At 33.1% G+C, this 18,366-nt stretch overlaps 2 protein-coding genes across 6 annotated transcripts; both read right to left on the reverse strand.

Moving 5' to 3' along the window:
- Positions 1 to 25: 25 nt before the first annotated feature.
- LOC140061992 (2-Hydroxyacid oxidase 1-like) lies at positions 26 to 7,252 on the reverse strand. Its single transcript, XM_072108034.1, has 8 exons — positions 7,001 to 7,252; positions 6,071 to 6,222; positions 5,431 to 5,692; positions 5,046 to 5,167; positions 776 to 867; positions 447 to 608; positions 294 to 363; positions 26 to 164 (listed from the first exon to the last, which is right to left on the reverse strand). The coding sequence occupies exons 1-8, from the start codon at positions 7,153 to 7,155 to the stop codon at positions 100 to 102; spliced, it is 1,080 nt and encodes a 359-aa protein (XP_071964135.1). The 5' UTR covers positions 7,156 to 7,252; the 3' UTR covers positions 26 to 99.
- Positions 6,124 to 18,297, reverse strand: LOC140061940 (uncharacterized). Of its 5 annotated transcripts, none has more exons than XR_011847452.1 (10): positions 18,193 to 18,297; positions 16,727 to 16,793; positions 16,411 to 16,450; positions 16,047 to 16,185; positions 15,722 to 15,895; positions 14,960 to 15,121; positions 14,489 to 14,814; positions 14,149 to 14,396; positions 11,133 to 13,757; positions 6,124 to 6,210 (listed from the first exon to the last, which is right to left on the reverse strand). XR_011847452.1 is itself a non-coding variant. In XM_072107978.1 (10 exons), the coding sequence occupies exons 1-9, from the start codon at positions 18,292 to 18,294 to the stop codon at positions 13,501 to 13,503; spliced, it is 1,515 nt and encodes a 504-aa protein (XP_071964079.1). In that variant the 5' UTR covers positions 18,295 to 18,297; the 3' UTR covers positions 9,507 to 11,250; positions 13,497 to 13,500. The 5 variants fall into 5 exon arrangements, 3 of the variants coding, with proteins under 3 accessions (XP_071964079.1, XP_071964062.1, XP_071964052.1); XR_011847451.1 differs by lacking the exon at positions 6,124 to 6,210 and having other exon boundaries at positions 9,507 to 11,250; positions 11,767 to 13,757; XM_072107978.1 differs by lacking the exon at positions 6,124 to 6,210 and having other exon boundaries at positions 9,507 to 11,250; positions 13,497 to 13,757.
- Positions 18,298 to 18,366: the final 69 nt, after the last annotated feature.

Below are 18,366 nucleotides of genomic sequence, written 5' to 3' on the forward strand. Positions count from 1 at the left end.
CTTTAATATCCATGCGTACCGACGGGGCTCATCCTACAACATAATATGTTTATCATAATTATTAATTTAACCCCTCTCCTCATTGAAGCCCCCTCTGTTTTACAGTCTGGACGATGTCGATTTCTTGATAACCGTTTGATTAATATCACTCAGAGATTGACAACCTGAAAAGAAAATATGATTGAACATAGTGTCAATGTTTACACGGAAAGTGGAGATGAAATAAGTGCGGCAATGGCCGATGTGAATTGTTTTCGTTAATCGTTAATTGGTCTAGTCTTTCGTAATCTTACCACATAAACCCATTGATATCCTAAGCTCATTTTTCAGGATTTCCAGTACAGATTTCACACCGTTTTCGCCCTGTCAAAAAAAGAAGAATATAAAAAAATAAAATGTTTTTTGACAAACTCAATGAACTTTAAAGAAGAAGAAAAAGAACGTACATCTACTGCGAGTCCCCATACTATTGGTCGACCAACCATTACAGCTTTCGCACCAAGTGCGAGCGCTTTGATGACGTCAGTTCCTTTACGTATACCACTGTCCATCAAAATATCAACCCCGCTATGTTTTACGGCCTCTACTATTTCCGATAACGCATCAATCTGTGAAATAAAATGATGAAACGTAATACAAATAATATATCGCGTAAAAAAAACCGTTTGGTTGCTTTAATGACATAACCAACACGGCATTTGTACAGTGCATTACGATATTGCGTCTCATGCAATATCAACCAAAACGAAAAAGGGACCTATAATAGATGACATACCGATGCTTCTACACAGTCGAGGGCTCTTCCACCATGGTTTGAAACAACAATACCATCTACGCCGTGTTGGACCGCTTCGATTGCGTCTTCTCCTATAATTGAAACATTCGAGTTTGACATTGGTATATAAGAGACAATAACCATGACGTCAACAGCATTATTTGATTTGTCTTAAGCCTGTTTTCCTGTCGACGTTAGTCGACGCTATCATCGTTAATCGTTAAGAGCCATTGTCTGTAAAAATCAAAGATTTGGTGGCAGATGTAAAAAAATGGATTTCTCTCAAATTTTTACCATGAATAGACATTTCAATAAAAATCATATCTACAACATTCATTTTAATTTTTAGCCTCCGTTGCCATGACAACGGTCAATTATCCAAATTTTGATGTTTTTGCCATTTTTCACAGATTTTCTATAGTGAAAAAGTACAAACTTGTATACTTATTTAAACCAAAAATACTTACAGTATACAGTTTTTGTTTATAGCAGTGTAAACAACATGTATTGAGTTCCATTTAATGTAGAAAAAAAATAAATTACAAAATGGAGTTTGGTTGATACCATTATTTTAAAAAGGGGTGTTTTTAAAAAATATTTTTTTTATAAAAGTATACCTCATAAACGTACCTATAACTTCCAAAGTGGTGTTTTTAAATCAATGAGGTTTTTTAATTTGATAGTCAATAGGTTTTTCAACAATAATCACGAAAAAAATACTGGGGTAAATTTCGTACATAGGTTTTGTGTTGCCAGGAAAATACGAAAAATATAAAAAATATAACAAAATATCAACAAACAAAACACATGAAACACAATTTAAATATGGCTAATCCAATAATAAAATGTATATGTGGCTTGTCATAATGCTACTAGAGTCATACGAATAGTTTAGATAAAATAGGAGAATGTGTTGCCAGGTTTATTTAAATTAATTGCCAGAAAAACAGTATTTTGCATTGAAATATTTAGTTGATGGAAAATAATGTTAAACTTGGAAATAATTGCGTCAATGGTTTTTATAAATTGTTAAATCTATTTTGTGTAAAGAGATACAGAAAGACCTCCCAAATAATCTGACCTTGTAAATAGGTCATTTGAGGTAAAAAGGGGTCAGAATGCAAAACAGGACAGGTCCTCACTTTACTACAACTATTAATGTTTGATCAAAATTTACAAGATAGTTCATAACAATTCTCAACAATTTTCATATTTTACCTATAGTGTTACCTTAGCAACCATTTCTATGTGTAACTAAGGAAAGTAATTTTTTTTTAAACGTAAAAAATGGCGTTTTTATAAATACAAAGAATTGATTGCATTTGTAATTTTTCTCAATTTTACTTCTACTGCATTCCATTAATGACAAACTTGACCTTGTAAATTCATTCATTTTGAGGTCAACATTTTACCATAGTAACTGTTTCTATGCGAAAATCTAAAAAAAATAAGGGGTTTTTCATAAATACAAAACATTTTTTCTACATAGTTTTACATTTCTACTTTTTGCCAAATTTACTTTAAATACTGAATCCTAATAATCTCAGAAAGAACGTCTTGACGAATCTGAATAAAGGTAAACAAAATTACCTTTAGTGTTATCTTAAACCTGTTTACGTAACAAATGATATTTAAAAAAAAAATTAAATATGGAGTTTCATGAAAAAAAATAAATTTTACATATTGAGGTCAAATGACATCAACATTTTACCTATAGTGTATTGTAGCAACTGTTTCTATACGTAACTAAGTACAATATTTTTAATATGGGGTTTCATGACTACAAACAATAGATTACATAGCTTTACTACCTTTTCCCAAATTTACTTATCTACTGAATCCCAGAAAATGTCTGACCTTGTGAAAGGGTCATTTGTTGGGTCAAGTTATGTCAAAATGTATTATTTATGTTATCTTAGAACCTGTTTCTATGCATAACTAAGGATAATTGTTTTTTAAAATACAGTTGAACCTCCCGTAAGTGGCCACCCTCGGGACCTGGAAAAGTGGCCGCTTACGGGCGGTGACCCCTTACGGGAGGTTCTGCCGATAAAGGGCCAAAATCACTTATTATGGCTATATACGATATTCTTAACGAAACGAGCCTCTCAATTTTCCAGCTAATTGTAGACCTATTATTATTAATAATCAGGTGGTTTAGTATTTTTTTAGCATTTTCAGACAAATTTTAAAAACTTTTATCATATGAAAAATGGTCGGTCAAAATCTGTGTAGTTTTCTCATCTCTTCACAGTAATGTTTTTAAAACCTTTTCAAAATAAAGCTAATATATAAAGAAATACAATAAACATGCACCTCTAATTCATAGGTCCATGCAATAAGTATCACATTTTTCGATTTGCCGCTTACAAAAAATCTCATTTTTAGTATAAAAAGGTGCCCGCAGCTGCTTACGGTAAGCACCAAATGCACTAATTAGATAGGAAGAACCAAACAGGCTTTTCAAAGTGCGTCCGTTAAGGGAGGTGGCCGCTGTAAATAAAATATGGGGTTTTCATGAATAAAAATAATCACAGAAGAAAGTGCTTACGAATATGACCTTGTGAAACGGTAATTTGAAAATGCAAATAAGGCATGCCTGCTAATAATCTACAAATTTAAATTTGTATGAGATAAATATGCAAAATCTAAAGAATATCTTTTTAGTTACCATAGTAACTGTTGCTATGCATAACTAAGGGAAATTAAATAATTATCAGATAATTATTAATTAATAATTAATACTGAATCCAACCATCACAGTAAAAAAGATATAGAATTTAAAACCAATATTTAATAATAAAGTGTGATATTTTACATGCTGACCTTAAATGAAATGAAATTTCAAATCAGGGCTTCAATATTTGTTATGTAGCATTAACATACCTGAGTATATCATTGACTTTTGATTGGTTCTATTTTGGGGAGGGGAAAGTGGTGGACCCAGGACTTTTAAATAGTTAGGAGGTTGAAGGCGAGGGTCTAAAAACTTAACTTTATGTCCTATCTTTTGCATTGCAATTTTTAACTTGGGGTGGGTGGGGGCTTGGAGAAAGGGGGAGGGGGTGGGATGGAGGAGTTTGAATCCGTCTATTTATTGGGGCGATAGTAGCGGCAGTGTGGGTGGTGCTTGAATTCATGCATTTGACACTCTATAGTGGATGATCGACCAAAGTGTTGCAGTTTTATGGTTATAGTCGGGGTGGGGGGGGGGGGGGGTAGTAGTCGAAAGTGGTGGTGGATGGGCATGTGGGATCTGCTTAGGTTAGCAAATAAAAGAAGTAAACAAATGAAAGAGGAGCTTCAAAATAAGAGAGGAGTAATCTGTTGCAAAGATTAAAATTCACAACGATCTGATAATTTATTCAAATTTCCAGAGGATATAACCTATAAAATGACATTAAAACTGGGAAATGCAGAATCTATAATTAGATTTCTCACAACACAACTAGAACTATATAAAACATTAAGAATTTTTCTGACCAATGAGTTTCAAATCAAATAATCAAAGAAAATAAAATGTTTTTACTAATATACCATGTTTTTTTTTTATAAAAATGCCTATGTTTCTCGCAACACTGCTTGTAGATTTTAAATTTACCCCAGTATTTTATTTTAGAAATCAATTATTAAACATTAGAACTACCTATTTGTAATAAATCAGCTAAAAAAATACACCACTTTGGGCGTTATGGTGAAGTAAAGTTTAGTTGCATTGAACAATTTAAAAAAAGTGAAAAACACCCTTTTTTAAATAAATGGTATCTCCCAAAGTATGAAATAAAAAAAAATAAAAAAATTTGAAACAGGTACACAATGCATTGTTATTATGCATACACTAATTATTTTTTATAATTAAATGAACAAAACAAAAATATCGTTCATCAAAGTAGTACCTATATCCATTTTAAAAAACCTTAAAAAAGGACAAAATTTGTCAAAAACACAAATTTGGCCGTTGCCATGGAAATATACGTGTGAAATAAAAAATACTTCATATTTGATTTCTCTCAACACATATATAGCCATGTGCAAAATTTGAAAGAAATCCATTTTTTTGAGTCTGCCACTCTTTTTGATATTTCTTTGATTCTTACAGACAATGGCTCTTAAAAGTTCAACTTGATCGTTTGAAAACGATCAAGTTGAAATAATAACGATAGCGAGTACCTTTTCCTGTAAATCGTTAACATTTCAATGTCTTCGTAGAAGATCGCCGATTATTGTTAACGATAGCGTCGACTAACGTCGACAGGAAAACAGGCTTTACTTGTCATAACGCCTTTGACGGCGACTTGTAACTTCGTAATGCTTTTTAACCAACTAATATCGTCCCAGGATAAAGAAAGTAGATGAAACTGGTCTGTATCGTCAATGGAAGCATTGGGGGATCTGCAAATAATAAAACATTATTATATTAAACATTATAGAAAAATTATTCCTATAATGACAATTTGACAAATCTATTTGAACTATGTATGTTTTGTTCACTCCGTTTCCTCCTCAGATAGAGTTAGGGTACGCGGATTGTTTGAGGTGCCGGACATCCATGCGAGTGTAGTGGCACCCACCTTTCTCCCTATCCTGGATGAGCTTCTGACTTTTTGTAACAAAATCAATTGTGATAATAAAGAATTGTATTCATTCTTACAAACCGTAACAACTCTGAGTTTCCCATTGTGAACTGATTCCTCTTGTCAGTCAGCCTGTTTGACGGAATCTTCAGATCGATTGTCACCAATATCGCTTTGAAACCATGTCGTTCCGCTTTACGGACAACGTTAACAATGACGCGTCGATCTTTGACAAGATAAAGTTGAAGCCACTTTACTCCAGTTGAACTCTCTTTTGTTACGTCGTCTATACTTTTCGACGTCCACGAGCTGAGCGTGAACGCGGTATCCATTCCAGCGCATGCTATGGAACAGAACAAAACTGTTTTTATCATCCGTTAACTTTGCTTAGAACTCTCACCAAAAAACATTTGTCATAGGCTACTTTGAACGCGTGTGTCAACATTGTCTGGTCATGATAGTCCAAACACTGGCATTTCAAAGTATTGAACAACATGGCTGCATGCATAACCAAATTACAGTGCCATAACGTAGGGTAGGTTGTTTTCGACTAGGAGAAAAGACGTAAGTCGGCTAATTTTGACGAAATGATCACCCATCTGAACAACCGGCCGCTTGTGATTGGATATATAAATATTTGATTGTACGTGTTTGTATTTCCCCCTATATAAGTGGGACCAAGATATAATGATAAATAGACGGCGTAGTTAACCTTACATACCTCTGGCCACTGCATATTCTCCATCTGGGTGGGCCATCTTTGCGAACGCAAACGGAGCGACGACAACGGGAAAGTCTATGTCGCATCCCAGTACTCTCTGCTTTGTGTTGATCGTCGATATATCACGCATGTGCCGCGGCCTTAATTTATATCTGAAAAAGTAAAACTTTTAACTAATCTTTATCGGCTATAAATGCTGTCATTTCTCATTTCTTTATTTGTTTCATTCCACAACAAACATTACATAATAAAATCAAACTTTACCGCTCGTCTGTGTATATTGAAAAAAAAATGTCTTCGATTCGGTCATTGACGGTTGAATATTGAATAAAATGCAAATTATCTCCTGTACAACCTGCTCTTAAAAGTTGGTTTATATTATTTTGGTGTATTCTTTGAGAACGGCAATAATTCGGCGTAGTTTTTCATACTCTTCACACATGCCTTTTCATAAGTCTTTGGCGTTTATACAAAGAGGGTAATTTATATGAAATCGATTATTAATGATTTAATAGCAAAGCAATCTAACAACAGGGTGCTCTTCGGAGATCAAAGGGTTTATCTGTGGCTGCGACACGATCAGTAGACAGTACTGTTTGCATTTGTCGCAGCCATACAATCAAAGACTAGAGATATCTTAGTTTTAAATAGAGATTTTTCTATTAATAGATATCTTTATAGTTTAAAACTAAGATATCTATATTTCCGAATAAAATGACAGCTTGCCGCGCCATAAATTACTGTTACGCGTTCCAATCTTGGCAAGGAAAGCTCAGTGTCCTTTTGCCTTAATCTTATATCTACCAAATTTAAACTTCATTCTTGCATAAAAGAAGCAGGTGAGCTCGTCTCCGGCCAAGCGTGGAAAGCCATTTGTTCGTTAACCCTACCACCAGCAATTCGGTATTCAAATAATATTGCCATTTTTACCTCGAAAAGGCTGCAAGATTATCACGTAACGTCTCTGTTCCTTCCGTTCCTCCGTTGAAATAGCCAAGTGCTGCGGTGTCAGTTATTTTCAATTCCGCTTGTTTTTCGTAGTCGGCAACAGAGTAACATTTTACCCGAGTTTTATCCATCGTCATATACAATACGAAAGAATAATAGGTCTCTGTGTATTGTTAAACGACGCCTGGACTTCAGTCCTACACTGATACCATGGATCGAGAATACAGTAGTCAGTACCAGTGACAGCGAATCCGCTCACAACGTGGGGGCGCGCAAACATCAAATTTTGTTATGCATTTCCGTGTTATTAGTCGCGTGGACGCGACTCTTTAGTTCACTATGTCGTTCGGTCGGTCTGTCTGTCGGTCCGGTATCACTATGCGTTTTAGCACGCGACTTATGGCTGTTGGCCTTGTTTACTGATCGGATCACATGTCAGGGAATAGAAAAGCGTCTGTAGGCCTATAATATCATAACGTTTTAGCATTATTGTCTAAACAATCTGAATATTCTAATAAACGCTGAATTTTAAAAACTAGATGGTACGCTCGCTTCGCTCGCGTACCATCTAGGTCGTGCCCACAGATGGTTCTCGAATACATAATAATTTCAGCTTAAAAAACTGGCGATTTCAAATGTACGTACCGCAGGCTGTACAGGAACGAATAAATAGACACTGTGATTTATGTACTCAACTAAAATTAGCACCATGGGAATTACTTCCGAAAGAGAAGCTTGTCACAAAATGAGACCAATTTTAAGTCAAATTTAAACAAACTTAATTTGTGTTTTGTATGTAACATTAGGGTTGAGGGATGCGGAAGAGGATGGGTGCAAAAAGGAACAATTTTTAAATATATTCTTTATCCATTTAGTAACGAAATATTAATTGAACTTATTCAACCTTATGTTCCTAAGCGGTCTCTGATGAGATCTAGATCTGAGTCTCTTCTTGCCCATATATTTCATCCTTCCACTAAGTTTAATGAAAACCACCTCTATTCGGGGAAAATCATAAATTCGATTTAATCGTCAATAAGTATTAAATTATCTAACTCGACTTAATTAGTAGGCCTAATGGTTTTCAATTGTTTCTTAGAGCCAATTCATGCTTAAGTTGGTTCCTACCCTACCCACCAAAGTTGTTCTGCGTTTAGGGCATGTGATGTAGGCTACCGTAGGCCTATCCTCTACTGGTTTTACAACGCTACTAATGCCAGTGAGGGAAGGGTGATGATGTGGGTGGTTTAACTGCAATAATAAAGATTTATACATAATATACGGCAAGTGAAAACGCTAGCTCTTTATCCGTTTAAAAAAATGTCTATTATATCCAACCTCTGCATGCAGCACAGATTGAAAAAAAAATGGATCGAATTTCTGTTATGAGTATACAGTACTTGCCTACGACGCCTGAGGGAATAGACACTTGTGGAACAGAGATTGGAATGTTCCATTCATCGCAAATCAATACATTTGTATAAACGTATATTAAATCTATCAAAATAGTATTTTTTAAAGAAAATCGGCCTGTCTTCAACATTATGATGCTGTACTCTAGCTGTTCAACCGGTTTTCAGCTATTAAAAACAATTATCGTAGGAGGAGATAGGAAAATGCGAAGCCTCCTCGCATTTTTGTGGCGGGTATTTTTCAAGATGGACATCCATTAGACAGTGTATACCACGATCGGAAAACACCCCTATTTGGGGCAAATCGTTGAACCTAAATTCGTTTTAATCGTCAATAACTAATTATCTAACTTAATTTAATTAGTAAACAGGGTTACATCAGGTGGTTAAAATCAGTACCGAAAGTACGAACCAACTTTATATACCATCGAGTAAAAATTCTAGAAGTAAGGCGCGATTTACCGAATTTTGCCCTTACGTAAATTTATATATAGAAGACAGTAAATCACCTTTTTTACCCACGGTTTTTAAACCGATTAAAATTACAGTTTGACTCATGCGTGTAAATAAATATACCAGTACAATACAGTAGTTTCTTTTTGGGAAAGGCTTATTATATGTAGACCCTTTCTCTCGTTTACTTTCTAAATACAGTACACTAAACAAAAGGGAAATGTGGTAATTCATATTTAAAAGTATATTATTACATAATTCTGTCCGTTATTAATTATGTTAACTCCGCCTTTTTTAGGAAAAAAATAAATGGTTTTGCTTTATATAAGTGCCGATGCTGTATATTTGTTTGTTTTGTTGCTTTTTTTATGTTAGGCTAATTTTATCAAATATGTTTGGTGTAATAATAAAGAATGATTAGTAGGCCCTATGGCGAGCTATCGTAATGAATTTAAATTCCCACGCGACATACCAATCCATTACAGTTAGTAGTAAGCTTACTATTAATTATATACTATTATGTATATTGTTAATATTATTCCTATACTAATAATAGTGATAATAATAATGGCTAGTCAAATACAACAGTTAAAAAGCAATGACAACTTTAACAATATTTATAAAGCAATCGTTTATTCTGAAAATAATGCAATTTGATTTTAACAAAGTTGAAACCAAAATAAGCCATAAAATAAAATAATAAAACACACAACACTGTGGAAAATAATTACAGTATTAACTATAATTACATATATTAACTAAATTTTATGAATCATTACATTTTATTCCTAAAAAAAAATCAGAAATCACGGGGGAAAATACAGTATACGTAAGACGAGTGAAGGCTTCTTAGCGATGATGTACAGTACATACATTTGTCTACAGTAACAATATTTATAGGTAAATCAGGTTAAGACACTGTAAAGTTACCGTTATGAAAGCAATTCGATCAACCCGTTAGTACAGTATCAATCCTTGACAATTTTATTTTATTAGAATTTAAATTAACTGTCAAAATAAAGAGCTAAAAATATCCTAATTGTATTTATTAATGACTAGAATACATACTACATTTTATATACTATTTATGGACCGAATAAATTTGTCTGAGATAAAAAGTATTATATCATCCACAACTAATTCAACAGTTAGATTCTGTGTGCAAACATAGACACAGACAACGTGTACTAGACCTACATAATATACACCAATAATGGTACAATATCCCATATGATATATTTAACATATTACCAATGCTTAACATGTATATAAACACACATACAGTAACAGACATTAATATACCAGATATATCTAGAAACAACATTATTTTTCTATTACATTTACAGTATTAATGCATATGATCTATCTATGGTTATTAAATATGAAGTTATTGCTGTAGAATAAAATGTTTCCTAATTTCTACGATGTTAGAAAACGAAATTGCTTATACTGTATAGGCCATCTAACATTTGAACTTTGACATTTAATGAGTGAATTTTGATATATAATGGGAGAACTTTATTCAAAATGATATTCAGAGGCTTGTGAAATGTAAACAATAATCAAAATAATGTACATTGTTTCATTTTAATTTGTTTAGGGTTGTTTTATGTCGTAACTAAGTTTTTTCTTTAATATTTTTAAAAATTTCAAATTAAGAAAAAATAGACAATTATTTGCAATAGGACAAGGTAACGAATGATATGTAAATGTATTAATTGTGCTCCCATTCAAATGAGTTTATTAAGTATAAATTCTGGCTACAATTAGGCTGTAGAGCACCTATTCCTTTCCGATTACTGTATACAGTTCCAAAAGTAATAAGTCATTAAAGTGATTCAACATAAATTAACTTTATTTAATTTGAGCAAAATGGAATGCAACACCTACCAAGAACAAAATTACATTGAATCATTTAATGGGAAAACAAATTACTGAAAATTCATTCTGCTGGAGTAAGTTGTAATGTATTTATCTGTAAATACCAATGTTTCCTGTATTTACCATCTATCTTAGAAAATTTTTGTTTCACCTCGCTGAAACGATTTATTTTAATTGAAAACATTTGGTTTCATTTTAAAGGGTTTTTTTCACAAGGATAGCACAACATTAAATTGATTTTTATTACGAGTGTGGTTTTAAAACTAAATCTAACCTGTTATTCTTCATTGACAATATTTACTGAAAAGTTTTTAAAGCAATTTAACCGGAATTTGTATAGCACATACTAGAGTAAATCATTGATTCACCTGTTAACTGAAATATCGTCCAATTTATAACTTCAGAATACATACAGCTCCGTTTCAATACCGGTTCCGAGGATTTTGAAAGTTGCAATATTCCATTTTGTCATCTCTGTAAATAATTCTGCAATTTAAACACACAAGAAAGATATAGATGACAAAGTTTTCAAGACAAATTTTATATATAGTTTTTGCAATTATTATTATTAAGTATTTTACCAAGAAAATCGGTTGAAGAAAAAATATAATAATACTGTAATAATGTCATCATCCCATTCAAATTTATTTTTAATTTTTTTAAATTTCATCATTATTCAAAATTAAAAAAAAAACAACATATAATAGCGTATTGCAATGGATGCTTTAGTAAAATGCGACATATTTTGAAACACTTTTTATGATTAAAAAAATCCTTATACAATCCTTTTTTTTTTTTGCTCAAAAGTATATTAATAATTAATAAGAATTGACAATGTATACTGATTAGTTATTTGTAAGTTACAAGAACAAATCTGTATAAATGCATAACTTTTATGAACAAATAAAATTATTTTGTTTGTGATGACAGCTTATTTCTATTTTTCAAAAAAATATATAACTAATTGTATTGTACATTCTGGCAACTTAATTGACCTCTAACCTTTATAAAGGCAAGAAGCATAATATTGAGAAGTGGACATTTTTATGTCGTGTATGTATCGCTGAACTCTGCCATAATCTCTTGCAATCCACAGAACTTGTAGAAATAATTAAATCTAGGAAGAATGGCAATTGGAAATGCCTTTTGTAAAAGATAAACAACCTGAAACAAAACTTTTCCATTAGAAAACAAGAGATACGCAATCAACAGCATCCATCTCAGTTGCTCCCGTCCATTTCCAGGAAAGTAACGTGGCCCGTTTATGGAAACACATAATACCTACTGCCGAACTTTAAATTGAAAATTAAAATGGAACTATTGCCAACTTAACATGCAAGGCAAATTTGATTTTATAAAAGAGTAAAGAAATGTAAAGATGTCATACAGTTTTCCTGATGTAGGTCAAATTGAGAACAATAAAGGAAGGTAGCAAAGCTATTACATTTTAATCTGAATAGATTTGTTTTTGGCTAGGATGAGTGCGAGGACCAGATCTATTTGAATCCATTGTGGTGTGTCAGAAAGCTTAAAAGAGTAATTCCCGACCTTGAGAGAGACTTCATCCCAACCAAAATACATTAATTTAGCATCGAACTCTCAGTCTCAGATACTAAATTTCTATACTACAGTAAACTCTTCCAATACCGGACTCCGTCAAAACCGAAAACTCTCTCAAAACCAGACTTTTCTTTAGGCCCAAAAGGTCCCAAATTTGTTTTTACCATAAAAAACACATTCCGAATACTAGACTTTTCAGAAAATCAGACATATTGGGCCAGTCCAAAAGGTGTCCAGTATTGGGAGAGTTGACTGTGTATTTGTGGTCTGGAAGCTTAGGTTGGAAAACACTTGTTTTTCATGCAGTTGAGAAGAAAATGTGATGTATTCTTAATAAACAATCGCCATGCAGCCTTTATCATCATATACAGCACAGCTGCGTAGAAATGCATACAGTATATATGTATATATATCAACCTTTTAATGTAAAAAAGAAATGTACCAATTTATGTAAACTCAAGGATTAAGTCAACAAGAGTTGTTGGTTACAAAGCTGGCCATGGACTCTCATGCACACACACACTCAAAATAGGAAACGCTTAACCTGTTGGTACTGTACAGGCATTATATACCACGTCAGCAAAACCGACCTGTGTAAAAAATGCTTTTTGTAGGTGGGATATTTTTCTCTTAATTATGCAATGTTTTAATAGATAAGTATATAAATAGACCAACTTTCACTTGCCTGAGAGGCATACCTTAAATTATGTGTGATCTCCTGTCTCAACTGGTTCTAAAACAATAGTGTGTTTATACGTCCAGCTGGTGTCATGACAACCGCACTTACGAGGGCGCTTACCGTCTCTTCAACAACCGCCTTATGCAATATTTCAGCATGTGACAATTAGACATATGCAATAACAGTGATCTTACAATTTATCTTATTTATCTCTACTACAATATTATTCAATTATAGTTATCTAAGAGATTTTCTTATCAAAATATTTAAAAAAAATGTATAATTAACAACAAAAAACATAATTTTGGAAATCTGTAAGCCAAATTTGTAATAATTAAAAATTTTTTAATATTACATAGTTTTTAAATTTCTGTCTTTTAATAAACATCTATATTTAGTATTTACGATCAAAACTCTATTCTTTTCATACTTTCTTCAAATTTGTAGCCATTCTTGTTGCTGGTCCCACCTAATATCTACACAATCCACTCACCTTATTAAGCAACATTTTGCTCAACTTTTTCCATTTCTTCTAAGCTAGGCTTAGATTCCAGTGGCTCTGGAACAACTGTCTGGTCCTCAACAGGCTCACAGCTGATTGGCTCATCTGGAACCTGCTCTGTTTTGATTTGTTCCATTTCAATAGCATCAGATTCCTTTACCTCCCTGTTGCCATCTGTAGAAGACACTTCTCCATATTGATGAGGCTCTGATGCTGCTGTTTCCATTTCTTCTGTATTTTCTTCTTTAATTTCTGAAAACAAATTCAATTAGTTTTTAAGTCACAGGGTCAGAAATCATCTGTTTTAGAAGAAAAAACTGTTGTGAAGATAAATTGTACATACTGTACAGGCCTTGTCTTTTAAAAATTATAGGTGTGCTACAAATTGCACTCCTCAATACATTCAGGGGTGATGTAAGTGTTTAACAAATTTAAGTCATAAATCACACACCTTAAGGGCAGTTTAGGAGTGCCTTAGGCGAGTGATCGTACTCGCTCGCTTTAAAAGACAAGGCCTGTACATAGACACACAGGCACAACTGTAATAATGTCCATTCCAAAGGATGACAATAAACTAATCTAATCCTGCCCATTCTACACTATTCATAATTCAATTTTCCTATACTTTTAATCAGAAACTCACTTTCTTGTTGCTCAGCTGAAGCTTCTTCCTTTTTCTCTCCATCTGACGGCTTCTTTTCTCTACTACGTTCTCTATCACGATCAGTTCTCTCACTGCTCTTTTTTCGTTCATGACTTTTTGAGCGACGTCTATCTCTAGAGCGTGAACGCGAATATTTTCTGCTGCGAGAACCCGATCTTGATCTTCGCTTATCTCTGCTTCGTGAGCGCGACCGCCTTCTACGATCTCGACTACGACTCTTTCTGCGCCTAAAAGTAATAGATAATAAAAATATCATATCCAGTAATTTAGTTTAATTTAAAAGTACTGTATTTAGTATAATTTTTTTAATGTATAATACCTGTCCCTGTCTCTATCCCTGTCTCGGCTTTTGCTTCGACGTCTTCGGTCACGGCTCCTCGACCGTCTCCTGTCACGAGATCTACTCCTGCGACGACGATCCCTTGACCTAGATCGTGACCTTCTGTCTTTTCGCTCTTTCTCTTTTTTTTTCCGTCTTTCCTCTCTTTCTTTCTCACGTTCCTCTCTTTCTTTCTCACGTTCCTTTTCCCTTTCTTCTCGCCTTTTTTGACGTTCTTCTTTTTCTTTCTCCCTTTCCTTTTCACGTTCCTCACGTTCTTTTGCCCGTTTAGCTTCCAGCTCCTCTATTGGACGTCTTTGTTCTTTCTACAACACACAACATGATAAAGCATTATAAATCAAAAAGATTCATCTCATACCTTCAAACAAATAATAAATGTATATGCAATACAGTGCTAAACAATACTAATAATTGATATTTATTAAATAATAATAATTGACATTACAATACCTTAATTTCATCAATGGTGGCTTTAATCTTGGCATAACCCATGTGTTGTTTTCCCATCAAGTGTTCATCTACTCTTGACTTGGCATCTCCTATAATAAGGAAGGCCGCACACACCTGGCATACCTCCATCTGCTTCTCTTGTGAAGCTATAGACTCGACAGACTGAAATTGCAAGGGAATTGATATTACAATACTAAGACTCAGCACACCCAATATTTATAAAAAAAAATTAACAATTTAAATTAACAAATACATTACAAAATAATGTATTGCCATTCTAGGTGTGGAAGAGAGAACTTATTAATTCAAGTCAGTTTATTTATTCAAATATCAATAGTATATAAGAAATGAATAAATATAAAAAAGGACTAATAATGCATTAACTATCAGTCAGACGGTAACATGATATAACAACAAGTAGTGATGATTTTGGCATCGGAAAAACCCAGGCACAGTAGCAAAGTCAGGATTTAAAATCAGGACTGAACTCTGCAAACATTTTAACAACTAAGTTGAAGTTTCACTAAATTAATCAATTAATACTCCAAATACACATCAATCATTGGACCATTTAAAAAAGTCACCCATTGTTTTTGTCACCCATTGTTTTTGTCACCCATTCTTAGTTCCATTTGTTGTCACATAGTGTATATGACATTACCGCGAAAGTGGTAAATCGCAAGCAATTATGTACAGTACGCGAAAATAATGGCATATACAGTATTCTTTGTCACCCATCCTGTGCAGTAATAACACACTTACTACTCTTAGCTGTTCTCTCTCATCTTTCAGTTGGTCCACTAATTTCATAGTGCCCTCTGCTTCCTCTACTTTACCATCGCATCCCAACTGCTCCACTTGTTCCAGTAAGTTGTTAATCTTCTCAGTCAAAAACTTTATCTTCTCTTCATTTTTATTCTTTAATGGTGTGTGAAGCTGTCAATCAAATGAGTAAAATAAATGTCATTCTTTAATTATACAGTAAAACCTCTATTAAGGGGACATATTTAATAGCTACCAAAGTTCCCCCTGAATACATGTTTGTTGTAGTGTTACAGAACTGGTAAACTTCAATCAAAATACATACTGAATTTGATGTGTTGTTCAGAGCCAGTCTAGAGTGCCCTCTACGGATGCGTCGTTCAACGTCTTGCATGACCTGTTCTAGGCAACTCAGAAACGCATCCTCGTATCCCATTTTTTTAAACCTGGAACTCTCACGATATCTATATAAAGAAAATAAGTGCCTATTATTATTATAAGGTATATTTGATTGCTTTGGAATTTGGAGTTAGTTTTAAAGCTATCACAACAATTAGTTTGGGAGCATAAATATAATAATTTTTTGATATTTTCTTTGTTTGAACTAAGATAAAGTAAAACTAAATTTCTGGATTTTTGCATTACATGATTGTGTAAGATTTAATTGAGTAAACAAATAAAATACTTACGCTTTCCGCAATTCCTCATCATGAAGCTTAGTACATGGTCCTGCAAAAAAACATAAATAATTATTAGGAACAATGCAAACCTATAATATATTTCTTTATTTTGTATCTTAGTTTTAACTTTTATTTAAGCAATAATAATATTTATTTATTAAAGGCCTCGAACCTTATTATGTCAGGTCAGGGCGAATAAAAAGTACTGTATAATAATATTAATAATTATGGTTTGTGATTTATCTAAATATCTTTAAATTAATGAACATTAAAATTACAAAAAAGCTTGAATTATTTATTTGGAATAAAAATAATAATACTTTACCAAGATCTGATCGTGTGTTAATGAAAAGTTCATGAGGACAATACTGTACTAAAAAATGTTTACACACCTGAAAAAAAAGTTATTCCAATTAAATACACAGTAACTAGGCCTAAATCACTAAATTGACATGATTAAGCCTAAATCAGTATTGTGGCTATTTTATTGCTCAATTAAGTGTATTTGTATTGTATATATAATTAAATATAGGGCCTGGCCCTAGGCTAGGCCTAGTAGGCTAGCATAGTGATATTTTAAACGCGCAATTTGAACGTGAATTTTCTTGCGCACTTCCACAGTATATATGTCCAAAGGAGGCGCTACTGCAGTTTCGCACCACACTGTTATATCTTCGATTTCTCACCTAAACTTTCCTTTTTCACACTCACAACATAATATTATGTAACATGTTTATACGATTAAACCACTTACGAAGTAATTTTTTTTAAATAACAATAGTTTTCAAAACATTTTAAACGATATTGAACTCAGTGTCAACACACTGCGAAATGTTCGCCATCTTATATTTAACAATTAATTGCCAGAATGTATGCTTCATTTTGCCCAAAATTATTAGAAACTATAAAGGGTAGATTATAAAATCCGATTAAACATGTATTTACTTTTGAAATAGAAACCCGAATAGAAATGTTTTCAGCTGGCGTAATAGGCCTAGGCCCTAGATGTTAAATTAATATTTCATTATTATTATTCATATTAATAGGGCCTATCAAAGAAAATTATCTTGGTCACTAATCAATACATTCACTAAAACATAAACAAATCATTTTCTATTTTTAATACAGTATATTAACAATAATTATTTGCTATGACGACGATTTTAGATATGAGTTTTACATATTGAAATTGAAATATGGTTAATGTTTTTTAAAACTGTGAATTGTTAAAAAAAAATTTAAATGTTATATGTACGGACTCATATCGTCGCCCTTTTGATATGTACAGCAGGTTCTTTATAAAACCACACTGCAGTTTTAAAATAAAAACCGAAAAATAAAACATACATTGATTTCTGGCAATTTTCTGATTCTAAAATGGCCACAGTTCGATCGAAGTATTTGCATTTTTTATTGTGATAAATGTAATTTAACGGTGGCTAAATCATGGATGGGAACATGTTACATAATAGCCCAAAATTGTATGATGTGAGTGTGAGAAAAAATGTAGGTGAGAAATCGAAGATATAACAGTGTGGTGCGAAACTGCAGTAGCGCCTCCAAACAAAGGCTATGTATTTTGTATGTAGGCCTAGACTAGCCTCTGACTATACTATTACTAGCCTAGGCTAGGTTAGTAGAGAGTCTCTAGGCCTACTAGGCCTCACAGGCTCAGTCTCTCAGTGTGACTTGGTTTTGGATTGAGGTAGCAAAAACAAACGGGGTTTATAAGCTTAAAATACTACTTATCTTGAATTAAAGACACAGTATACGAACAAATAAATTACTTACATCTTCACTATCCCATCGTATATTTCTATTTGCGTCATCTGGGCGAAGATTTCGATTTCTGCCCATAAGCTCATCAAGCAAAGCAGCAGCGGCGTGCGCCATTTTTATTTGTCTTTACACAAAAAGGCTTTTTTTTTCGGGGGGAAGAAACTATAGAGGGCGCCGTGTGATTAT

Source organism: Antedon mediterranea, chromosome 1, assembly GCF_964355755.1.
Source record: "Antedon mediterranea chromosome 1, ecAntMedi1.1, whole genome shotgun sequence".
NCBI classification, from domain to species: Eukaryota; Metazoa; Echinodermata; class Crinoidea; order Comatulida; family Antedonidae; genus Antedon; species Antedon mediterranea.

Excerpts from the sequence above, each read along its gene's own strand:
- LOC140061940 (XM_072107978.1), bottom strand. The coding sequence starts at position 18,294 with ATGGCGCACGCCGCTGCTGCTTTGCTTGATGAGCTTATGGGCAGAAAT. Across the intron at positions 16,451-16,726 it reads TAACACACGATCAGATCTTG|GACCATGTACTAAGCTTCAT; the intron begins GTAAAGTATTAT and ends GTTTTTTTGCAG. Across the intron at positions 14,815-14,959 it reads CCACCATTGATGAAATTAAG|AAAGAACAAAGACGTCCAAT; the intron begins GTATTGTAATGT and ends TGTGTGTTGTAG.
- LOC140061992 (XM_072108034.1), bottom strand. The coding sequence starts at position 7,155 with ATGACGATGGATAAAACTCGGGTAAAATGTTACTCTGTTGCCGACTAC. Across the intron at positions 5,168-5,430 it reads GGAAACTCAGAGTTGTTACG|ATCCCCCAATGCTTCCATTG; the intron begins GTTTGTAAGAAT and ends TATTATTTGCAG. Across the intron at positions 165-293 it reads GATATCAATGGGTTTATGTG|GTTGTCAATCTCTGAGTGAT; the intron begins GTAAGATTACGA and ends TTTTCTTTTCAG.